The sequence below is a fragment of the Salvelinus sp. IW2-2015 genome, unplaced genomic scaffold (assembly GCF_002910315.2).
Source record: "Salvelinus sp. IW2-2015 unplaced genomic scaffold, ASM291031v2 Un_scaffold1124, whole genome shotgun sequence".
Lineage (NCBI taxonomy): Eukaryota > Metazoa > Chordata > Actinopteri > Salmoniformes > Salmonidae > Salvelinus > Salvelinus sp. IW2-2015.
Window position 1 is genome coordinate 19050 of NW_019942739.1, and position 26323 is coordinate 45372.

The window sequence follows — 26323 nt, forward strand, 5'->3', positions numbered from 1 at the left end:
AGTTTGTATCTAGGGTTTGTCTGGGGAGACCATTCTGGGGAGGGCCAGAGAGAGAAAGGAGACAGGGTGGCATTTGGTGGGGGGGGGGGGGGCATAGAGAAGGGTATGACAGATGGAGTTGTGTTCACGAGAGAAAGTGACAACACACACACACACACACACACACACACACACACACACACACACACACACACACACACACACAGAGAGAGAGAGAAAGAACAAAAGACAAGTTATACCTTTGCAGGGCACACAGAAACATGTGTCTACTTGCCCACTGATAAGCACAAAGATAGTAGACATAAAACTATGGGTCATGTGGCAATGTGATGATCCAGAAATAGTAAGTCCTGAATGATCCCTGGTCAAAAGTAGTGCATTACATAGGGAATAGGGTGTAAAGTACTTCAGAAAAAAAGACTATAAAGTACTACTTAAGTAGTTTTTTGGGGTATCTGCAACTTTTACTACACTACATTCCTAAAGAAAATAATGGACTTTTTACTCCATACATTTCCCCTGACACCCAAAAGTACTCGTTGCATTTTGAATGCTTAGCAGAACAGGAAAATTGTCAAATTTACGTACTTAGCAAGAAAAAAATCCCTGGTCATCCCTACTGCCTCTGATCTGGCGGACTCACTAAACACAAACGCTTCGATTGTGAATTAGTGTTGGTGTGCCCCTGGCTATCCGTACATTTTTAAAACATGAAAAATGTGCAGTCTGGTTTGATTTATATTAGGAATTTTAAATGATTTATACCTTTACTTTTGATACTTAAGTATATTTTAGGAATTACATTTAGTTTTGATACTTAAGTACATTTAAAACCAAATACTTTTAGACTTTTACTCAAGTAGTATTTTACTGAGTGACTTTTACTTGAGTCATTTTCTATTAAGGTATCTTTACTTTTACTCAAGTATGACAATTGGGTACTTTTCCCACCACTGCATACAGATACATTGTCTGGTGTTAAAACACATCTTTTAGATTATTCACATCAGAGCAGGTGACTACAGTCAGCCTATAAAACATATCATTCAGATTATTCACATGAACACATTATTCACATGATTCACTCACACACACCCCAAGGAACGTCCATAACAAAATCGCACCTACTAGATATCTCCATCCATTCGTACAACCAGATCACACCACAGTGCAACATTGATACACCAGCCTTGTGTGATGACTTCAATTCCAGTTTCGTGCTATAAATGGATTAATTGATAACGTCACGGAAACAATGCGCACGCGACAGAAGTCAGTGAGTTGTTATGATTCTGGATGGCCAGATATCTACCAACACTGACAAGAAACTGCCATGTGGGGAATAGTACGTGACTCGTTTCAGCTCGTTTCATCTTGTTTCAAAGACAAACTATGCCATCTTAAAAAGATCATTTATTCAGCATACAAATTAACGTGATTTTCCACCTACCTTGCCTATAGTTGACTTAATTAAGAAGGCAGTTTTTTTTTTTTTATATTTTGTTCCTTTAGGTTCTTAATAGTCATATTTTGTTACTGTTAGCATTCTCAGTAACTTAACAATCAACTGTAATTGTGCCTGTGTAATGGAACAGTGTTTTATTAGCATGCTGTTAAATAATACTTTGGTCATTGATTTTTTATTTGCATAGCAATGAGCTGAGAGCTTTTGTAACTACTGTACACGATTGTTCCTTATTCCACTTGTATAATAATTATAAATCCATTTCTGAAGTCCTATGTAACAACAATGTTGCTATTGTCGTAATCACGTACACCGGATAGGTACAGTGAAATGTGTTGTTTTAGACGGCGCCCCCTGGAGCAAATTAGGGTTAAAGTGCCTTCCACAAGGACAAATAGACAGATTTTTCACCTTGTCGGCTCGCGTATTCGAACCAGCGTCCTTTCAGTTACTGGTCCAACACTCTAACTGCTAGGCTACCTGCGGCCCATATGTATAAGAAACTTGATGTCAAGTGTTACCGTATTACGTTACGTCTCACTCATTATGAAAATGTTTTTCTTAGTCATTTTGAAACTACACTAGTGTCTAATTTAATGTTGAGATTGAGTCCATGTCCCGGACAAACTGCCACTTATATCTCACTAAATGCCTGAAAGTGACAGTTTACTCAGCTCAACATTGTCAGATGTTTCAGGCCTAAAAATATGTCCTATCATTTGGCGGTAATCGTCATCTAAAAATCATCTAAAAATGACCACCATTTAAAGTGATTATCCACCGTTAAACAGGATTAACCACCATTTCAAGTGATTATCCACCGTTTAAAATGATTAACCACCATTTAGAGTCATTGGTTTACATTTGTATTTTTAAATCTTCAATTATTAAGTATTTCATTCTACACTACATATTAAGATTCGTATCTGAAAGCCCTCAAAACCATATGCTAGCTGTTGTAGTTTTTGGATCTTCATAAAATATTTGGCAGTCATCAAATAAATATTTCTCTGTTTTTAAATAACGTGCATATTCAAATAGCCTACTTTCAAATATTATCTGTTTTTCTGAAACCTGTTTTTGAATATCAAAAGGAAATAATTGCCTTTAGTTGATTCTCTACATTCGACTACCTCTAATATTTGAAAAGTTGGTATTTTCAAATAAACTATAAATACAACAATTTTCTGCACAGGTCTGCTGTACTTCCATTATGTAGGTTTAGCTTCTATGCACATTGTTTTTCTCAAATGAGCTTCTTTTAAGCATTTAGTTAGACGCAGCATCCTCTTATTCAGGTAAACTCTCTTTCTTGAGGTAAGAATGAGTTAAAGAAGGCAATTGAGGATTTCATGGTTGTGGGAGGGACTGCTTTGCTCTATATAGAGGTCATCTGGATGAGTTGTGTTTGGTTCCTATGGTAACATAGGCAGCAAATAGAACAATGATTAGAGATTGTTTTTTTTTTCAGTTCACAAGATTCAATGGTGAACATGGGGAGAAAAGTGGGGCGAAGACACACAAAATAATGAATGGTCTGTCTACAACTGGGCTCCAGTCTGGGTTTGCTTTCATGTTAGAACAGTGTGTCTGGTTCAATAGATCTCAGTAAAACCACTAGACAAATACCTGTAAAAAAAAAAAAAAAAAAAAAAGAGAAGACACTTTCAGAAAAAATTTACATCATTCAATGGTAGAACAATCCAAAGCCACTTTTCATGTACTAAAAGTAATAACGATTTTGGGGGACTCCAATAAGTCATTTTGTTAGGACCAAATGCAGATAATAAGTATACCCACATTGATCATCTCCATGCCATTCAGAAAATCTGCAATGCAGTATGCTGCCAAACTGAAAGATGTGTTGCTGTCTAACTGAAAGATGTGTTGCTGTCTAACTGAAAGATGTGTTGCTGCCTAACTGAAAGAAGTGTTGCTTCCTAACTGAAAGATGTGTTGCTGTCTAACTGAAAGATGTGTTGTTGCCTGACTGAAAGATGTGTTGCTGCCTAACTGAAAGAAGTGTTGCTGCCTAACTGAAAGATGTGTTGCTGTCTAACTGAAAGATGTGTTGTTGCCTAACTGAAAGATGTGTTGTTGCCTAACTGAAAGATGTGTTGCTGTCTAGCTGAAAGAAGTGTTGCTGCCTAACTGAAAGATGTGTTGCTGCCTAGCTGGAAGAAGTGTTGCTGCCAAACTGAAAGATGTGTTGTTGCCTAGCTGGAAGAAGTGTTGCTGCCAAACTGAAAGAAGTGTTGTTGCCTAACTGAAAGATGTACTGCTTGCCAAAGGAATTTCCGTTACCATCACATGATTGTTTGGTAGACTTTTACAATTGCGTTGTAAAGTTTTACAGAGGACTCAACTAATTTGCATGTGACCTTTTAAAATAACTATCTGTCTCTGAGTGCTGGGAGCTGTGAAGGATTCTATCACACAAAGGCAAAACAGTTGTCGCTCCGAGCTCTTGAATCAATAATGGTGGTTTTCACCCAAGACCTTTGAATGTAGGTGGGGGGAATTGATCGATGGGAGGGTAGTCATATCCTCAAAAGAATGTAGGTCAGCAATCAGCTACTTATGCCATCAATAATAGTCCCACACCAGTGGCGGTCGGTGACATTTAAGATGAGGGAGGACGATTATTTTTACTATGAGCATGACCTTATATCTATTACAGTATATCTATTACAGTATACCGTATATCATTCACATTCCATTCACCCAGCTCAATGTGACAACGCTAAGTTTAGGCTAATACACAATGCTCTTATTTTCCTTATATCTCATCATGAGGTTGCTTCAACCTAGCCTATGAATAAAAGTTTACAACGTAGGTGCATAGGTCGAGAGAATTTTGTGGAATCTAGGTGACAGACAGTGACAGATTCAATGCCGCCTTGCACACTCTTGCCTGCATCTAGTTGATATAGGTGCAAACGAGAGTTTCTACTGGACAAATTCAGGTATGTTTATCCCCGTTTCGTTTCGTTTGCTTCCGTTTAAGAAAAGTTTTTGCAGCAATGAGACAAGGACATCCGGCCAGCCAAACCATCCCCTGAACCCGGACGAAACTGAGCCAATTGTGCGGCGCCACATGGGTCTCCCGGTCGCGACCGGCTGCGACAGAGTCTGGACTCGCACCCAGAATCTCTAGTGGCACAGCTAGTACTGCGATGCAGTGCCTTAGACCAACGAGCCTGGACTCACACCCAGAATCTCTAGTGGCACAGCTAGCACTGCGATGCAGTGTCTTAGACCACTGAGACAGAGCCTGGACTAGCACCCAGAGTCTCTAGTGGCACAGCTAGCACTGTGATGCAGTGKCTTAGACCACTGGGCCACTTGGGAGGCATTCACTGTTGATTGTGGCCTGTGGAATGTTGTCCCACTCCTCTTCAATGGCTGTGCGAAGTTGCTGGACATTGGCGGGAACTGGATCAAGCTGTCATACATGTCGATCCAGAGCATCCCAAACATGCTCAATGGGTGACATGTCTGGTTAGTATGCAGGCCATTGAATAACTGGAAACATATGTGTACTGTCTTAATAAAGCACAATTTTCCACCATTTTAGTTTTTTATGACAATTTAGGATGATGCACACYGCCTTAACCCAAGTATGTGCAACATCCTAAATTGTTGATTAAAGCTACTTAAGGAGGATAATCATTTATGTGCTAGCCGGTCCACAGGGGATACGAGTGTATCAATCCAAGATGATAGCGCAGCTCTCGCGCTCACTATCGGCTGCCTAGGCTACCTTTCATTGCAGCTTTTTTTGTAATCAAAAACCTTCATCAAAGGCACTGGGTAAAGGTAAATTAATCCACGAATACGAATATAATTGTAGATATATGAATGACCCCATTTTCATGAATTGTATGATATAACCTTGACACCCATTCAGAAACTGTACGTGACTTGCACCAGAAAGTAGGTGGGACTTTCATAAGGTATAGAGCCTCACAGTGGAGGTGTCATAATACCCAGCAGTCAAACAGGAAAATGGTTCCAATAACTTTTCCACTATTCATTTGTCCCATAGGGGATTTTAGAATAAAAAATAAAAAACTTTATTTAACTAGGCAAGTCAGTTAAGAACAAATTCTTATTTTCAATGACARCCTAGGAACAGTGGTTTAACTGCCTCGGAACAGTGGGTTAATTGTCTCTTTCAGGAGCAGAACGAGAGATATTTACCTTTTCAGCTCGGGGATTTGATCTTGCAACCTTCCGGTTACTAGGCCAATGCTCAAACCACTAGCCTACCTGACTCAATTACAATAAGGGCTGTGTGTTGTGTAGGCTTACCCTGGTGCAACGTTCTGCTAACCATGTAAATCTCTCTCGGACACAGGGTGACTTTTATCAATGTATTTCGGCTCTATTTACTCTCAGGTTCGAAAATGCTAATTAGCATCAAAGTAGACATCATGCAAAACTACAAATCCCTGCAAGCTCCTGCACATCATCTCCAGCTGATACCTTTGCTAACAGGTCCTGTGTCAATTTAAAACTTGAACAAGACAGTTCACAATTGTCCATTTAAAGAAATGTAGCCAATTTATTCATTACTACATTTAGCTAACATTRGATAGTTAATCCAGAGATTCTTACCTTTGCCTCGATTCGGTAGTCTCGTCCAGATCATCATGGCATTTGTAGTTCTTTATGATAGCCACATTAGCAGCTAATTAGCATTTCATTTTGAGGGGGTAAATACAGACGAATATATTGATAAAAGTCCCCTTGTCCTAGAAAGATTTAGACGGTATTCAAAACGTCACGCCAGGGTAAGCCTACACGAAACATAGCAATTATTTTAAGTGTTTCTAAAATATCCTATGAGAAAAAGGTTTTATGGGTATGACTCTGTGGTACTCTTATTGTTACACAAAACACCAGTGTACATACAGGAATTATACAACCAAACAAACAACCAATTACAGATTATTCAAAAGGCCTTTAAAAGACAGGTATTGATTGCTTTTACAGCTTTCTTATTCGAAGAATGTAGAATAATCTAGAACGCCTTATAGAAAACAAGGAAGACYGGGTCTTTATTAGTGAATTTCCATGTATTAATGACTTTTTTCCCATTATTACAATTACATTAAAGAGTTTTTTGTTTTTTGTATATTATAGTTAATGAAACCAAGCAGCACATTACCCCATAATAAACAAAAGTATTCAAGACTATTATCAATTATAAATCTATAAATAGCTTGCAATAATTTCTTTACACATAGACAATGCCAAAATGAATGCAAMAYTTTTTCTGGATGCTTTTCCCAAAAAGTACAGTTAATGGTACTTTTTTGTTTGTTTCATCAGGTAATGATTCGCAGGGTTATACTTATGGATAATTCTGAAAGAGACCTCTTTGACCTTGTTAACAAGCAGATATTTGTGTGGTACAATAACCAAACCTTCCTAAATATATGATTAACAATGTATTCCAGGCCAGCAATGCGGGTTCCAGGCCAGCACTGCTTCGCTATTATTCTCCCACATCTTGCGCTCGAATTCATAGTCAAACTGTCAACCACCCAATTTAAACCTTTGCATTCATGGTCACACACCCCACACATACAAAGACTATATATTTGAGATCATTTTTCTACTGTAAATGCATGATGCATCACGTGGTTATGTTTACCYCAGGAAACAGTTTCGGAAAGGAAAGATTGATTGTCATTCCGTCCAATCAGCAGCAACAATCTGCTCGGGGGGGCGGGGGGTGCAGATAGAGGAAGCTCTACACAACACTCACATGAAGGAGCTGGCTAGCTAGGGATTATTGTTGACGTTCTGTTGTACTGACATGTTAAAGTAAAATAATAAAGTTGTTGCGATCATACGTATAGATAGCAATTTATTGTAATGTCCATATCATTCGCATATTTTTTCAACCAGAGGAAACTTCGGTCTGATTCAAAGGTAACTTTCCATGATCTAACGTTAGTTATCTAGCTAGCTAACTTGCATTTGTAGCTAGCGCTGATATAGCTAGCTGTTAGCAACGTCAAATACGCTGGTGTTTAGACTCGAGTCATGTCATGATGTTGCTATCAAGCATGGGAGTTGCAAAGCTGGCCTAATAATGGTATTTAGCTTGCTAATAATGGTAGCTTGCTCCATTGGGTATATTTAGAAGACGTGTAATAGCTTGTTAAACAGGTTTGGCACCTCTACAGCTGCCATATATTGTTAGTATCATAAAACCCGATTTACCACTTTTGCAGCTGTGTTTACATTAGTCGGTGGTCATGACTCTCAGTTCCACTACATTACACATAATAGTCATTGGACGGAGGCGTATTCTGTATGGGGGAGGTTATCCGCGACGCATCGCTTGCGGTACGGTTTTGGAAAACAAAAGGTTATATTGATGCACGCCTTTTTATAGGATTATGGTTCCCATATGGCCATATTTCCATGTTACAGTGCTTGTTTACAGGAAAACAGACGGGAGACCGAGTGGACTACTTGTGCTAATTGGCTATCTGCGTTTCCAAACACCTAAGTTACTGAATGTGTAAACAGAAGACATATGCCGCAAACGTGTTGTCTTGTCACTGAAAAATACTGTCGGCTGCTGTGTTAAAAGCGGTTAAAACAGTGTACAGTAAGTGTGTATTTTGCATTTGTGAAATGTTTGATGTGATATGAAAGTACAGGGATTTATTTTTTCTATAACTGTACCGCAATGGAGAATCGATTTACGTTTAGATGGGAGTATTTGGCTGTTTTGGCTTCCAGAGCCAATTCGCCCTTTAAACAGAACATGTAACGTTAGGCTCTTTAGTCCAATATTGGGCTAAGATTAAGTTAGCTAGCTAGATAGATGGGAGATTTGTGACAAGAATAATATTAGCTAGGAAGTTAGCTTGGCTAACTGAATAGGTTGTTATCCAAGTAGGCTATGTGGTTAAAGTCGCTATCTGTCATACTGCTGGGTAGTCACATTACATGGGACTACATTGCCACATGACTTTGACATCATCCTTCTTTTGCAACTAATACCATGACTTCTACTTTTAGGCTTTACTTTACGAAGATCATTACATCTGTAGCAGGTATCTCACAGCAAATGTCCCCATACATTTGAAAGGACCTACCTACTTGAAACTTGGAATTGTTTATTTGTGGCTTTACACACCTGTGCCACCTTGAAACATACAACATGTCATGTTTAAATGAATATTCAATATTTGGGGAGATATTTTGTGTTATTAGTAGCGCTTGGTGATGCTGTATGGCTATCTGATGTAGTCTAATGCATGTTAATTCCTCTCTGTCTGCATCTGTCATCACTGAGAAGCACAGGGCCCTAGTAGTAGGTTTACTCTTGATAAGCCTTTTATWTATTTTCTTGACGACTCACACTGAATTTTAATTCTGCTGCTCTATTGATCGTAACACATTGTTCGAATCTGGCATCCTAGAAGTCGTTTGTGTGACTTCAAAAGGAGGGGTGTGGTCCAAAACAAATTCATCAGCGATTGGATCATCTCTAACAAATCTAACCAATCAGAATTTCAAAGTTGATTACTTCATCATGTAGGCTGGCTCTGGCTCAACTGTTGTTTTCTGGGACCATTCAGAACAGTCAGAATGTGTTTGGCCAGAGCAATGTGGATGGGTAGCCAGGGGTGCAACTTTCACTGCAGAGGGGGGGGGGGGGGGGGGTCATGGCCCCCCACATTCTGAAATTGCATTTTTGCTCCCCCCCAGTTTTATCATTGGAATGTGATCTGCAACAATGGGCTTTAGGACCATGAGGGCACCTCCGAGCAGTCGGTTATGCTGTTTGAAGCGTTCAGCCGGCTGGATTTAGGACCACGCAAACACCACAGAGCGTGTTGACAGGCTGTGTGAAGGCAAAGCTTTTGGAAGCCTGGCTGGACCAGCACGGGAGAGTTGAGCATAGTTCAGTGTCAGTGTTGCGCTCTTTCACCGAGTTGTAAAAGCAAGCAGAACAGAAACTGGCTACTCTTTAGCTGACAGATGTAGCTGGCGAGGTAACAGCAGTTTAACTTAACAGAAAAAAACGGATCCAGTGTTTGTTCAGTGCTGAGCTAGTATGGTAACTGACATGTAACGTTAGCTAATGTTTCTTTCCCTCTCGACTGAGGTGAATGAATTAGCTACACTAGCTAGTAGCTACCATAGCCAGGCCAGCTCTTCGCAAGTTGATGTACCATTAGAGAGAGGGAGAGAGCTGACCAAAAGTTGGCTAAAGTTAGCTATTGTTTTTGCCTCAAGCACATTAGTCCTGAATGAAACGATGAAACCATCAGCCAAATGATTGAAGATTGATATTTAGTTTTTTCAGTACAATGTGAGTAAAAAAAAWAAAAATATTAGTCAGTATGGCAATGAAATGTTATTGATCTGTCAGTTTCCCTAGCTAGTTCCCTACTTTTCTCACTGACACAGTAATAACACGACTCCCACCCGCTACCACAAGAACTGGTCCCAAACCCACCCGCAGTCCCACAATGTTATTTTAGGCTTATTTGACGCAGCTCATTTGCCAGCCGTGGTCCCAGCAATTTTGCGCCCTATATGCGCAAAAGTACATTTCAATTACCAGAGATTCTGACATGGCCCTTACATTGTATTACTAGGCTATATCAGCCACTATGCTAGATGTAGATTGAAGGGAGCAGAGCTGGAGAGACTTACTTTCGCTCAAACTATTTTTTTTATAGCTTACCTTTTTTTAGGAGTGGGAAGATTTTCAGACTGAGAAATATGGGTGATCAATATTTAGGCTTATTTCTAAGCAATGTAGTAAACTACTTAGGAAGTACATTTCCTTGGAAAGATAACTGCCCAGTGCTTCTCCACATAGGTTATATCCTACTCTATTTAAATGAGACCGCACGTGCACCTGATTTCTCAGGTATGGCTACTGAACTTGAAACAGCAAGAATGAGGACAGCGACACTTGCTATGTTTTGCATAGACCTATAGGATAWAGCCTACCTTTTAGGAGGACGATTTGCAGGCAGAGACAAATAAATGGGTAACCAATWCTTATTGAAATTGAAAATGCGCAACGCTCGCGCACCATTGTAGCCTTTTCCTTTTCAATGATTACATTTTTGGATTGCACTTCGACTCACGTTGTTTGAGCGTCCTCTGCTTCTTTGCATTATCAATAGCCTATTTATTTACAGACATTGTAGTAAACTACAGGCTAATAATATTTAAGTTAATTTAATATTTAAGTTAACTGCCACGTGATTCTCCGACCATGTATGCAGCCTAGTCTATTTCAATGAGACTACACATACTAGGGACACTTGAACACTCACAGACTCACAGGGGTCTCAGCAGGGTCAGGTAACCAGGGAAGACCAGTCTGTGACGGTGACAGGGGTCTCAGCAGGGTCAGGTAACCAGGGAAGGACCCGTCTGTGACGGTGACAGGGTCGTCAGCAGGGGTCAGGTAACCAGGCAAGACGCTGTCTTTGACGGTACAAGGGTCTCGCAGGGCAGGTAACCAGGGAAGACCAGTCTGTGACGGTACAGGGTCATCAGCAGGGTCAGGTAACCAGGGAGAGGACCCGTCGTCGGTGACAGGGGTCTCAGCAGGGTCAGGTAAGCCAGGGAAGACCTGTTCTGTGACGGATGACAGGGGTCTCACAGGGTCAGGTAACCAGGAAAAAAAAAAAAAAAAAGGAAAAAAAAAAAAAAAAAAAAAAAAAAAAAAAAAAAAAAAAAAAAAAAAAAAAAAAAAAAAAAAAAAAAAAAAAAAAAAAAAGAAAAAAAAAAAAAAAAAAAAAAAAAAAAAAAAAAAAAAAAAAAAAAAAAAAAAAAAAAAAAAAAAAAAAAAAAAAAAAAAAGGAAAAAAAAAAAAAAAAAAAAAAAAAAAAAAAAAAAAAAAAAAAAAAAGGGAAAAAAAAAAAAAAAAAAAAAAAAAAAAAAAAAAAAAAAAAAAAAAAAAAAAAAAAAAAAAAAAAAAAAAAAAAAAAAAAAAAAAAAAAAAAAAAAAAAAAAAAAAAAAAGCGAGGAAGGTCAGCAGCAGAACAGGAAGACCATCTTGACGGATGACAAGACCAGTCTGTGACGGTGACAGGGGTCTCAGCAGGTCAGGTAACCAGGGAAGACCAGTCTGTGACGGTGACAGGGGTCTCAGCAGGGTCAGGTAACCAGGGAAGACCAGTCTGTGGTGACAGGGTCTCAGCAGGGTCAGGTAACCAGGGAAGACCCGTCTGTGACGGTGACAGGGGTCTCAGCAGGGTCAGGTAACCAGGGAAGACCGTCTGTGACGGTGACAGGGGTCCAGCAGGGTCAGGTAACCAGGGAAGACCAGTCTGTGACGGTGACAGGGGTCTCAGCAGGGTCAGGTACCAGGGAAGACCCGTCTGTGACGGTGACAGGGTCTCAGCAGGGTCAGGTAACCAGGGAAGACCTGTCTGTGACGGTGACAGGGTCTCAGCAGGGTCAGGTAACCAGGGAAGACCGTCTGTGACGGTGACAGGGGTCTCAGCAGGGTCAGTAACCAGGGAAGACCCGTCTGTGACGGTGACAGGGTCTCAGCAGGGTCAGGTAACCAGGGAAACCTGTCTGTGACGGTGACAGGGGTCTCAGCAGGGTCAGGTAACCAGGGAAGACCAGTCTGTGACGGTGACAGGGGTCTCAGCAGGGTCAGGTAACCAGGGAAGACCCGTCTGTGACGGTGACAGGGGTCTCAGCAGGGTCAGGTAACCAGGGAAGACCTGTCTGTGACGGTGACAGGGGTCTCAGCAGGGTCAGGTAACCAGGGAAACCCGTCTTACGGTGACAGAGGGTCAGCAGGGTCAGGTAACCAGGGAAGACCAGTCGTACGGTGACAGGGGTCTCAGCAGGGTCAGGTAACCAGGGAAGACCCGTCTGTGACGGTGACAAGGGGTCTCAGCAGGGTCAGGTAACCAGGGAAGACCTGTCTGTGACGGTGACAGGGGTCTCAGCAGGGTCAGGTAACCAGGGAAGACCAGTCTGTGACGGTGACAGGGGTCTCAGCAGGGTCAGGTAACCAGGGAAGACCCGTCTGTGACGGTGACAGGGTCTCAGCAGGGTCAGGTAACCAGGGAAGACCTGTCTGTGACGGTGACAGGGTCTCAGCAGGGTCAGGTAACCAGGAAGACCAGTCTGTGACGGTGACAGGGGTCTCAGCAGGGTCAGGTAACCAGGGAAGACCCGTCTGTGACGGTGACAGGGGTCTCAGCAGGGTCAGGTAACCAGGGAAGACCCTGTCTGTGACGGTGACAGGGGTCTCAGCAGGGTCAGGTAACCAGGGAAGACCTGTCTGTGACGGTGAACGGGGTCTCAGCAGGGTCAGGTAACCAGGGAAGACCCGTCTGTGTACGGTGACAGGGGTCTCAGCAGGGTCAGGTAACCAGGGAAGACCTGTCTGTGACGGTGACAGGGGTCTCAGCAGGGTCAGGTAACCAGGGAAGACCTGTCTGTGACGGTGACAGGGGTCTCAGCAGGGTCAGGTAACCAGGGAAGACCTGTCTGTGACGGTGACAGGGGTCTCAGCAGGGTCAGGTAACCAGGGAAGACCAGTCTGACGGAGCTGAGGTAAATTTGTGCAGATACAACACTTTTTATTCTCTCTGTGCAGCAAACACTGGACAAGCAAGAAGCTTCAAAGATGTAAACTATTTTAAGGCAGTCTGACAAACCTCTAAAGTTGATTTCCAAACTGTATCAAGGGTTGATAGAGGCTTTTCCTGATGACACAAAACAAAAATGTGAGGAAGACCTGGTAGAAGCTATTGATGAATGGATACAGTTATGTTTGAATGTCCAGTCATGTTCATATAATCTCAGACATAAATGACTGCAGGTTAAGACCATCCATAGAACGTTCTATTTGCCAGTGAAACTGAATATCATGCACTGAGAAATGTTATTCTTCTGCTGGAGGTGTTAACAACAAAAGGTGTATATTTGCATATGTTATGGTCTTGTGAAGGCTGGCTGAATTCTGGCAAAGACTATGTTCTTTAATCTCAGCAGGTCTACAGGTTCTCCGTTCTCCCTTGTTTTTGTTTGGTTAGAAATGTTGATACTGGAGACTGTTATCTGAAGAAACTGTGTAACCTAGCATTTATAGTGGCTGAGAAATGCACTGCCATGAATTTGAAGATTGGTTATCCACCCACAATGTCAAGTTATGTATTGCTAGCTTGGATATATTACAAGATTAAGGGTATACTGGGGAACTTTCATTAGGCCTGGATGCCTTATATGGAATACAGTACGATTAAAGGAGTCTGTATTGAAAACATGCCCTCGCCAGGGGAGATACCTACTTAGGCAACCCCTCGCTGCTGGGCTGCTCAGTCCTGTGGGTTGTCACTCTGGCCTTGGCCTGACACCACCAAAACCAATAAATTAATGTTTCACTAAGATCCTAAAGCTGAGTGGGGTGTGTTGGGTAGAGGTCGACCGATTATGATTTTTCAACGGCGGTACCGATTTATTGGAGGACCAAAAAAAGCTGATACCGATTAATCGGCCGATTTTTATTTATATATATATATTTGTTATAATTACAACAATAGTGAATGAACACTTATTTTAACTTAATATAATACATCAATAAAATCAATTTAGCCTCAAATAAATAATGAAACATGTTCATTTTGGTTTAAATAATGCAAAAACAAAGTGTTGGAGAAGAAAGTAAAAGTGCAATAGGTGAGAAGAAAGTAAAAGGCATTGATGTTTATCGTTAGGTACACATTGGTGCACATCGTGAATGCGCTTGTTAAATCACCCATTTGGCGAAGTAGGCTGTGATTCAATGATAAATTAACAGGCACCGCATCGATTATATGCAACGCAGGACAAGCTAGATAAACTAGTAATATCATCAACCAATGATAGTTAACTAGTGATTATGTTAAGATTGATTGTTTTTTATAAAATAAGTTTAATGCTAGCTAGCACCTTACCTTGGCTCCTTACTGCACTCACATAACAGGTAGTCAGCCTGCCATGCAGTCTCCTCATGGAGTGCAATGTAATCGGCTATATAACGGTGTCCAAAAAAGCAGATTACCGATTGTTATGAAAAGCTGAAATCGGATCTAATTAATCGGTCGACCTCTAGTGTTGTGTTGGGGCGCTGCAGGGTGGTGGACACCTAGGGGCAGGACGGGGTGACCCAGCTATATTGTGTGCAAGTAAAAAGAGCTCTACAGTACTATTAGTCCTATGAGATTCATTATATGGATAATTTGCTGTTTCTGTGTGTTAATGTATATTTGAGGTGTATGTGTTTTTGTTTCCAAACCTTTCCCTTGGGAATTAAAAAAATGTAAGGTAGGAGGGAACTGGGAAGGAAATTGTGTTGGGAGAGAGTTGATATATATATTGACTAGACTGGTGGGGGTCGGGCGTGCAGGTTGCCCGGGCTGGCTGGGCGGTTTGGCTGAAATTTGAAATAGAGGATGTCTTAATAAAGACAATCAAAAGTCTGTATTTTTTTCAAGTGTTGTTCATTTGTTAGTCTTGGTTAAAGGTGCAACACAATATTTATTATTGAACTAGATCAAAGATAATTCAGTCTTATTAATCACTTAAACATATTTAATAATGCTCTCTTACCAAGTTTAATTACTTTTTTTGTTCTAAGTAGAGACGGCTCGTTGGATTGTGTAAAAATGTAGGAAGTTGGCTTTAGATGACCCCCAAAAACTCGAGGAGAGAACCTGACGGGGGATCTGGGGCTCATGTCCCCCTCACTTCTAAAACCAAAGTGGCACCCCTGTGGGGAGCCAGGTAATTTATATATGGGGCGTGGCCCCAGTACTGTTCAATTAAAGTAAATTCAGAAATAAACCCAATTCCAAATGTTCCTCATTGAAACAATTGCATGGTATTGGAATTTCAGTGTACTTCCAGAATTGAAATGGAATTAACCCCAACCCTGCTTTCAAGCTAGTAGGCTTAACTACTTCAATCTTGTGTGTGTGCGCAAGTGTGTTAGGCATGAATCAATGACAAATTCACTGTCTTATTTCAGAACCGAGCAGGGTCACACCAGATTTCATCTAGTGACATATATAATTACAGTTTTCCAGTGGAACTTTGGGGTGTTTGTTCTGTGGGAGGCTGGGAGCAGACGTAGGCCTACAGACATTAACAATCGTGTGTGTGTGTGTGTGTGTGTGTGTGTGTGTGTGTGTGTGTGTGTGTGTGTGTGTGTGTGTGTGTGTGTACGTACACTGCAGGTGTGAGAGCTGCCAGTGCTGGGACAGTCCGTCCGTGTGTGTGTGACTGCGCAGGTGTGTGTCAGTTGACTGGCACAGCGCGGAATGCAAGATGCTGCTCTCCCTTGGGATGCTGATGCTGTCCGCCACACAGATCTACACCATCTTCACCGTGCAGCTCTTCGCCTTCCTCAACCTGCTGCCCGTTGAGGCCGACATCTCTGCCGTGAGTCCCCAGAGACAGAGACGGGCGGGTGGACAGACACGCAGACAGACTGAATGACTGACTGACGAAGAACTATTAGTTATTAACACCACATGATGTGATTTGTATTCTTCTTTCTCTTTCAGTACACATTTGACAACAAAACAGGTAATTTTGATGACCTGCCTGCACGCTTTGGGTACCGGCTGCCCAGCGATGGACTCAAGGTGGGTACAACAAGGGTCATTTTCTCTCTGTCAAATGCAAATGTTTAATGACAGGCTTACAAATCCCTGCATTTCATTACAAGGACTGTTACATATATCCTGTAATTTTTACCGCTATTGACACTAGTTAAAGTATAACCAATGATATACAGTATATACAGTATCTCTCTCTCTCTGGTCAAAATGTATGCACTGAATAWGGTGCATTTTGGGATGCAGATTAGTAGTGGGCCCAGTTGTGGCCAAACTGGAACTACAGGAAAGTGCACTGTGTTGTGAATGTGCAGCAGCAAGATCACCACGGCTTTCTAGTGAGAATGAGGTCATTGGTTGTGAGGTACCCACTCATTGTTGACCCACACACAGCTGGCAACAGGGCTGACTCATGTCTGTGCTTCTAAGCCAGGCCATAATCGCCATTGCACTGCACACTGCCCTATCCCATCTGGACAAGAGGGATAACGATGTAAGAATGCTGTTCATTGACTAGTTCAGCCTTCAACACCATAGTACCCTCCAAGCTCTTCATTAAGCTCGGGGCCCTGGGTCGGAACCCCGCCCTGTGCAACTGGGTCCTGGACTTCCTGACAGGCCGCCCCCAGGTGGTAAAGGTAGACAACACCTCCACTATGCTGATCCTTAACACAGGGGCCCCACAAGGTTGCGTGCTCAGCCCCCTCATGTACTCCTTGTTTACTCAATCATCAAGTTTGCAGACAACAAACTGGGGGTGGGCTGGGACTGGGGGTGGGCTGGCGAAGAGCAGGGGTCACGTCTGTGTGCGCAGCCTGCCAGGCTTACTTTCGTAAGGCATCGGGTTATGAAAGCTGAGTGATTTAAAGGCCTACTCTCGTTCTCTTTTTCATAGTTTTTTCCTGTTTCGCTCTCTCTCCAAGCAATCCATTTCCTTTTTTCTCTCTTTCTTATTTACTGTCTCACTCCACCTCTGTACTTCTCCTCCCTAGTGATGGAGAATACCTCATGATAAGCTGAGATCGTACTATTTACCAAGAATTTTCATCTATATTTTTTGTAGCTGTCTATTTACCACCACAAACCAATGCTGGCACTAAGACTGCACTCAACGAGCTGTATAGGRCCATAAGCAAACAAKAAAATGTACATCCAGAGGCGTCGCTCCTATTGGCCGGTGATTTTAATGCAGGGAAACTGAAATCCGTCTTACCTCATTTTAACCAGCATGTCACTTGTGCAACTAGAGGCCGAAAAAACTAAACTCAATCACCTACACTCCACACACAGAAACGCATACGAAGCTCTCCCTCGCCCTCCATTTGGCAAATATGACCGTAACTCAACACTCCTGATTTCTGCTTACAAGCAAAAACTTAAACGGGAAGTACCAGTGAYGYGCTCAATACGGAAGTGGTCCGATGAAGCGGATGCTAAGTTACAGGACAGTTTCACTAGTACAGACTGGAATATGTTCTGTGACTCATCCGATAACATTAAGGAGTTTACCACATCAGTCACCGGCTTTATTAATAAGTGCATTGATGACATTGTCCCCACAGTGACCATACGTTTATATCCTAACCGGAAGCACTGAGCTAAAGGCTAGAGCTGCTGCTTTCAAGGAGTGGGACACTAATCCGGACGSTTGTAAGAAATCCCACTACGACCTCCGACGTGCCATCAAACAGTCAAAACATCAATACAGGACTAAGATCGAATCATACTATGCMGGCTCTGATGCTCATCGGATGTGGCAGGGGTTGCAAACTATCACGGATTACAAAGGGAAACCCAGCCACGAGCCTACCAGATGAGCTAAATTCCTTCTATGMTCGCTTTGAGGCAAGCAACACTGAACCATGCATGAGCGCACCAGCTGTTCCAGACGACTGTGTGATCTCGCTCTCTGTAGCAGATGTTAGAAATACCTTTTAAACAGGTTAACATTCACAAGGCCACGTGGCCAGACAGATTACCAGGACTCTTACTCGGGTAACCAGGATCAGCTTGCAAGTTCAACCTCTCCCTGACCGTCTGTAATACCTRCATGTATCAAGCACCATATTCCCTGCGCCCAAGAACGCCAAGGTAACCTGTCTAAATTACTATTGCCCTGTAGCACTCATATCTGTAGCCATGAAGTGCTTTGAAAGGCTGGTCATGGCTCACATCAACACCATCATCCCAGACACCCTGGACCCACTCCAATTAGCATACCGCCCCAACAGATCTACAGATGATGCAATCTCTATTGCACTCCACACTGACCTCTCCCACTTGGACAAGAGGAACACCTACGTGAGAATGCGGTTCATTGACGATAGTTCAGCATTCAACACCATAGTACCCTCCAAGCTCATCACTAAGCTCAAAACCCTGGGACTGAACACCTCCCTCTGCAACTGGATCCTGCACTTCCTGACGGGCCGCAACTACATCTGCCACGCTTACCCTCAACACAGGGGCCCCTCGGGTTCGTGCTTAGTCCCCTCCTGTACTCCCTATTYAATCATGACTGCGTGGCCACTCCAACACCATCATTAAGTTTGCTGACAACATAACGATGGGGGGGGGTATGCAGACCCGTGAGCAACTGCAGCCCCTCATGATTTCAGGTAATTTTTTTGGGCCCACCCCTGTCACAGTTGCCCATCTCTGGCCTAGAGGGAAGGGGTCAGTGACCTGGCAGTGTGGTGCCAGGACAACTTCTCCCTCAACATCATCAAGACAAAGGAGCTAATCGTTGACTACAGGAAACGGCGGGGCGAGTACGCCCCTATCCACATCGACAGGGCTGTAGTGGAGCGGGTCGAAACTTCAAGTTCCTCCGTGTCCACATCACTAAGGACCTATCATGGTCCACACAGCACAGTCGTGAAGACGGCACAACTGTCAAGCACAAATAAAACATCACAAATCACCCAGAAAAACAGTTACATTTGTCCACAAATAAGTAACCAATCAATACTTTCAATTGCTTTCAACGGCACCAGAACATCATACATTTTGTTCCAGCAATACTGTGCATTAAAACTAAAAGCAGATTTACCTAGCTCGGTGGAGACTCTTGAAACCTTGAGTTAACCAATCCTGTGAACGGGTTAGACAAGCTCTGTTGTTGATTTAAAAGAAAATGTAAAATTCCCTCTGCGTTGTTGGGAAGGGCCCATAAGTGTTTCACTCTTAGTCTTCACCTGTTGTTTACGAAGCATGTGACAAATAAMATTTGTTCTGAAAAATCGATACAGTTATAAAACTCCAGTATTGTTCAATATTCAGCTTGTTCTCCATCTTCTTTTTAAATAGTGAGCACTTTTTATTTCCATGACTGATTTTAACACTGTCTCGTCCCTCTGCAGCAGACAGAAGTATTGTGATATCGTATTGTGAGGTCCCTGGTAATTCCCAGCTCTACTTCTACTCTTCTACCCTCCCCCCCACCCCCACCCCCTCTGACTGGAGCTAAGCCCAGCCACTTCACCCACTCGTTTGAACTCTCTGCCAGCGTGTCTGTGTGGATGCACTGCGGCGCTTTGAGCAAGGCAGGCGTGGCAACCCACACCCTAGGGCTCATCGTCTCACTTTGACATCTTGTTCCATCTTGTAAAAACAATATGGTCTCCTACATGTTAGTTCGGCTGCCATTTGGCTTCAGCAGGTCGCCCTGCGACGGTTGCAGTCGTACCGGTGGCATGCTGTCAGTGTTTGGACAGTAACTTGTCCTGCTGTGTTAACAAACTGTTTGGTAAATGTGGCGTGTCGACCATGTTTCTGTCTACTGTCCAGTGATTATCTGTGCAGTCGGGTGCACTGACCCAGAACCCATTTCTTCTGTTTGGTGCTTAAAGGGGCAATCTGTAGTTTATACATCCATTTGGTATTTTTAAAGTAAAAGTMATTCTTGAAGAATATAACTTATAAATGCCTCATGAGCTTAGTTCAACTGTTGTCTCCCATCAGAACCTAAAGTATAGCTTGTTTTACTCCAATGTTTGTTTAMATTGACTTTGTTTACAAACACTTCATATAGCTTCAAAACATGGTTAAAACTATARYTTTGATATAATGGATGGCCAGTCCTTACATCCATAGCTTGGTTATGARTTTGAGTGGTTACATTTCTCCAGCACCAACCCTCAGCTTTAAAAAAAACTAAAACAGGGGCGGTGAGTTTGTTTTGTTATTGTTCCAACTGCTGATTGTAGCTTTATGGAACACCACTACTATTCCCTTATGGCTTCCACCTCTCCAGTCCCTGTGAAGGCTAGTGAACCATGGAAGAACTGAGRGAAGAAGGTTTAGGAATGAACTGCAGCAGCTTCCATGTCCCAAGGGATTGCAGTMCTGATGGAACAAACCTTCCATCCTACAATGGAGCCTGCAGTTTGTCCCAGAATCACAAGACACTTACCAGCTTGCTTGTCTCCCATGATTTCCCAGTGGGCCTCAGTCTGGGCTTTCTTTCAGTGGAACCACACCCCTCCCATGCCCCGAAATGGCACAGTGTACGACTAGCCGTGCGTCCCAAATGGGACAACTGGGAACATTAATCTCTTACACACAAGGAAAGTGTGCGAAGCGCACGTGCGGCCAGCCATTCCCTCAAGGGTGAAATAGTACTAAAGGCAATGATAGTACTGACARAAAATGTAGCCAAGGCCTGATGTTCTCTTATAGAACACAGTGTGTCATGGAGGTTTTCCCGCTAAATATTGTGTCTGTTCAAGAGGATGTAACAGAACTTTCTAATTGAAATGTATCATGTTGAAAAATGACTTGCTGTCTGTCAGCTTCATTCTATTTCTATCTACATCGGTAAGAATTCCCCTGAATACACCCCTTCCTCTTTTAATTTGGTCAACGGGTAGGCAATGGTTTTCATTTTGTGTTCCTCATGCGAAGCACAGGACTCTCACTTCCACTCTTCTTACAAAATACAGACTGAACATCGATACCAGCGTGACCTGGGGATGGTTTATGCTGCCAAGCAAAAGTTGCAAAAACTGGTATTAGATTAGGCCCTGGTTTACTTTAAAATATGTTATTCCTCCCTACTTTGGGGTCGTCTAATCGCTAATCTAACATGACTAGAATGCTGTAGGCTATTTGCTGAAACTGCTGATTTACCCATATCAAGTCATGTCCAATTAGTTAATCTGTGATTAGTTAAGGAAGGATAATAAAAAATTGTCTGAGTCTCTTCCCATTTTATTTGGGGTAAATATATGCAGAGAGATTCCTATGGCTTTGTTCAATTAGTGATAGGGCAGCAGATAATTGCCCTGGGGGAACTTAACGGAACAGTGACTGGCTTTTAGCAGGGACAGGAAGCACTGTGTCATATCCTGTCACATGTCTGGCTCGGGATGCAGGAGGGGGAGTGGCCTGGGAAGCTGAAGGGCAGCTGGATTCGGCCTGTGGCTTTGGAGATGGGAAGCGGCTATGTACACATCTTTAAAAGGGGAAAGATCATGCTGACTCATTTCCAGTCCATACAGCTACAGGGCCTCCAGAAAGTATTCACATCCCTTAACTGTTTCCACATTTAGTTGTTACAAAGTGGGATTCAAATGGATTTMATTGTTGTTTTTTTGTCAACAGTCTACACAAAATACTCTGTCAAAGTGGAAGGAAAATTTATGAAAAATTAAACACGGACATACTTTTGTGTGTGTGTGTGGACACTGCTTCAAATTTGTGGATTCGGCTATTTCAGCCACACCCGTTGRTGACAGGTTTATAAAATCGAGCACACAGCCACGCAATCTCCATAGACAAACACTGGCAGTAGAATGKCCTTACTGAAGAGCTTAGTGACTTTCAACGTGACACAGTCATAGAATGCCACCTTTTCAACAAGTCAGTTCGTCACATTTCTGCCCTGCTAGATCTGCTGGAGCATTTTAATCCCTGGTTGTTGTTTTTTTTTAACTGCTGCTTGCGTTTGCAAAGGGAAATGTTTTGTTAGCCTTAACCTACTTAGAGATTGAAACCCATGCAGTCAGATCCTGGAGCCTGACTTTCATCTGAGTGTGTCCCAGTCTGCTATCTATACCACTGTGTTACAGTGGCCTGGCCTGGCACTCCTAGGATGCGCCACAAATGGCACGGACCCTGGTCAAAAGTAGGGCACTACATAGGGAATAGGGTGCCATAGGCCCTGGTCAAAAGTAGGGCACTGCTTAGGGAATAGGGTGCCATAGGCCCTGGTCAAAAGTAGGGCACTGCATAGGGAATAGGGTGCCATAGGCCCTGGTCAAAAGTAGGGCACTGCATAGGGAATAGGGTGCCATAGGCCCTGGTCAAAAGTAGGGCACTGCTTAGGGAATAGGGTACCATAGGGCCTGGTCAAAAGTAGGGCACTGCATAGGGAATAGGGTGCCATAGGCCCTGGTCAAAAGTAGGGCACTATATAGGGAATAGGGTGCCATTTGGGACACAGACCCAATTCAGAAAATACCACTTTATTGTTCTGTACTCTGTATCAAATATTACAACCCAGTTTTGGGCTGTAAAAATGTTCCACTTGATTCCTTATTTCATGCGACAGATCAACATTAAAATGGAGAAGTTGATATGTTTCTGGGTGCCGATATTACTTGGGTGCCGATATTACTTGGGTGCCGATATTACTTGATTTCCTAGATTAAAATGTTTGGCTCTGCTGGTTTAGTTCCCATTTTTTGTGCTGTCTACAATTACCCTTACATGTTAGATCCTTGTCATGTCAGCTGCTTAGTGTGTATGTGCTTAGTAGTTTCATTGTAACATATGAGATTGAGGGGTTTAGCCATTTTTCAATACAGTTGAATCCGTTGAGCTGCTCCTCTTTGTGTGCAGTGGTATCTATGAAACCTTCTATACTAATCTGATTTTTAGATTCATTCATTTTAATCTGCTTAAAACTGCRCAAACTGGAGGCTATTTAATAATTCCTCTGTTTTTCCTCTGTTATTACCGAGGCAAATCCGTCAACGGGGTCTGCGTTAGTGACATTTACGGACTGGGATTAGGTATAGACCTGGGTTCAAATACTGTCTTAATCTGTGTTTGATTGAGTTTGTTCCATGAAACCACATAATCAAATAGTCTCAACATTGTAATATTCATAATCTGTCAGGCCAAAGAAAACACTCAAGTATTTTCCAAATAGTATTTGAATCAAAGTCTGATTTAGGTTTCACGACCGCTAGGCAATCCCTCAGTGCAGGAGGAGGAAGTGTTGTCTGTGAATGCCCTACAGATAGAAATGTGTAGTGAATACCCCATCCAATTGGGTTAGGGTAAGCATGATCCAGTCACGCTGTCCTCCAGAGTGGAAAGTCTCTCAGCACTGTGTCAAGTCAATGCTGAAAAGTCAGAGGAAACCCACCTCCGGGAACCAAAATGGTTCCTCTGTTATACGGTAAGGAAATTATTTACCAACATCGGCCCCCGAATTCAAAACCTGAAACGAAATATCGGTTGTTAAACTTTTTTTTAAATAACGTTTAAAAATGGCAGGTGTTTTATTGTATTTTTCCCTCAAGTATACTGTGTTCTGTACAGAGGAGTGTTTAGGCATTTCCTTGTGGGTCCATTGCCAACAGGGGGCRCTATTGTAGCTTGTTCTGAGCCAGGTGAAAATGTGAGGCAGTGGCACAGTGATGTCATAGCAGGCTTTGCAGAAGGTATCCAGTGAGAATTCCAGTCTGTGTTCCTTTTTGAAACAGGATTCAATATAAAGTAGACCATCTATCAGCTTCCATTGCCAGTTCTTCACTACCTCCTTTGTATCAAATCAAGAATGGAACAAKCTTTTGTAATTGACTTGACAACATAGAAGGAAACACTTGAGTAAATGAGGGATACAAAGCACGTTGAAAGGCAGTTGCTTCCACACTAGTATGGTTCCTGAGTTAATTAAGAAATTAACAATCCCCATCATACTTACATGTATAAAAATGCCCAGTTGCCCTTTATTTTGGCTAGAAGAAGAGATCTTTGACTTTGAAAGAGGCGTCTCAGAGAACCGAAGGAGGTTTAAAGGGTGTGTATCAGTCACCTGATCTCAACCCAATTGAACACTAACGGGATATTCTGGAGCTGGACCTGAGACGGGGTTTTCCACCAACATCAATAAAACACCAAATGATGGAATTTCTTGTGGAAGAATGATGTCGCATCCCTCCAACAGAGTTCCAGACACTTGTAGAATATAAAGGCGCATTGAAGCTGTTCCGGTCGGTTTGTGGTGGCCCAACGCCCTATTAAGACACTATGTTGGTGTTACCCTTTATTTTGACAGTTACCTGTACATATGAGATGCTGTCCTCTGGGGGAGTTGATGGATTGTTTCTATACGTTTTACTCTTTCATTGATCATCCTTTTTTATTTGGAGAGATTGACCTCAATGTGGCAGCTTGCAAGAGCTGTATCGCTGCCATTCAGAAAACACACACACACAGTCGTAGCAGTGTAAAGTGTATACACACACACACACACACACACACACACACACACACACAGTCGTAGCAGTGTAAAGTGTACATACACACACAGTCTTAGTAGTGTAGGGTGTGCATACACAGAGAAAAGTACTGGCAATGCAGGAAGTCTGGGTCTGTTTTGAAGTTCTAGGCACTGGCATGTCTCCTGAGACTGAATTCAAGCTCCTCCACTAAAACTTTCACCGCTGGCTGTAGCTGGTGCTGAGTCAAGGCCCCACCCCCACCCAATCCCACAGCAATTTACAGCTCAGCTGCGTCCCAGATCGCACCCTATTGCCGACATGGTGTACTACTTCTGACCGGGCCTTATAGGCCTCTGTGTATATGGGGAATATGGGGAATGCCATTTTATCTCCCGAGTGGCGCAGCGGTCTAAGACCCTGCATCTCAGTACTACAGACCCYGGTTCCATTCCAGGCTGTATAACAGCGGTCTAAGACCCTGCATCATTACTACAGACCCTGGTTCCATTCCAGGCTGTATCACAGCGGTCTAAGACCCTGCATCTCAGTACTACAGACCCTGGTTCCATTCCAGGCTGTATCACAGTGGTCTAAGGCACTGCATCTCAGTGCTGGAGGTGTCACTACAGACCCCGGTTCCGTTCCAGGCTGTATCACAACCGGCYGCGATTGGGAGTCCCAAAGAGCGGCTCACAATTGGCCCAGYGTCGTCCGGGTTTGGCCGGKGTAGGCCGTCATTGTAAATAAGAATTTGTTCTTAACTGACTTGCCTAGTTAAAAAAAGGTAAAATAAATAACAATTTGGGACACAACCCTCTCTCTCTCAGCCTGTCACCCCGGGCAACCATCTGATAGGATGTGCAATTACACTGGTTTTAAGATGCGCTGTGCAGAAATCGCTCTGCCGTTTCCTGGTTGCTAAAATTCAAATGGTTCATCTAATTTCAGTTTGTGATAAAACAAGCAAGTAGAGAGTCATTGTACCATATAAACCGCTGAGAAATATCATTTACATAACCAAATAATACTGTTTTTTTCAATTGTTTTTTTTAAGCTGGTGTACAAAAGGAGAGAGATCATAACCACACGCCAGCTGGCTTCACAGTAACCACACGCCAGCTGGCTTCACAGTAACCACACGCCAGCTGGCTTCACAGTAACCACACGCCTACTGGTTCACAGTAACCACACGCCAGCTGGCTTCACAGTAACCTCACGCCAGCTGGCTTCACAGTAACACACGCCTACTGGCTTCACAGTAACCACACGCCAGCTGGCTTCACAGTAACCACACGCCTACTGGCTTCACAGTAACCTCACGCCAGCTGGCTTCACAGTAACCACACACGCCAGCTGGCTTCACAGTAACCACACGCCAGCTGGCTTCACAGTAACCACACGCCAGCTGGCTTCACAGTAACCACACGCCTACTGCTCACAGTACCTCACGCCAGCTGGCTTCACAGTAACCACACGCCAGCTGGCTTCACAGTAACCACAACGCCAGCTGGCTTCACAGTAACCACACGCCAGCTGGCTTCACAGTAACCACACGCCAGCTGGTTTCACAGTAACCTCACGCCAGCTGGTTTCACATTGAACCAGATTTATTGATTTGGTAATATCTGTCCCATTTCCTTGCACTATTAAAGGCTGCAATATGTAACTTTATGGGCGACCAGACAAATTCACATAGAAATGTGTTATAGATATGTAATTCTCATTGAAGACACGTTCTTAAGTTTAGTTGAATCGTTTACTTTTCAGTTTTTGTA

At 42.9% G+C, this 26323-nt stretch overlaps 1 protein-coding gene across 1 annotated transcript in view; it reads left to right on the forward strand.

Moving 5' to 3' along the window:
- The first annotated feature begins 7217 nt into the window (after window positions 1–7217).
- The window catches only part of LOC112069807 (E3 ubiquitin-protein ligase RNF13-like), a 91622-nt gene continuing 72516 nt past the window's right edge, over window positions 7218–26323 (forward strand). The window contains 3 exon segments of the mRNA XM_024137179.2: window positions 7218–7408; window positions 15709–15913; window positions 16039–16119. Of these exon segments, the coding sequence (XP_023992947.1) occupies window positions 15800–15913; window positions 16039–16119 (195 nt within the window). The 5' untranslated portion in view covers window positions 7218–7408; window positions 15709–15799.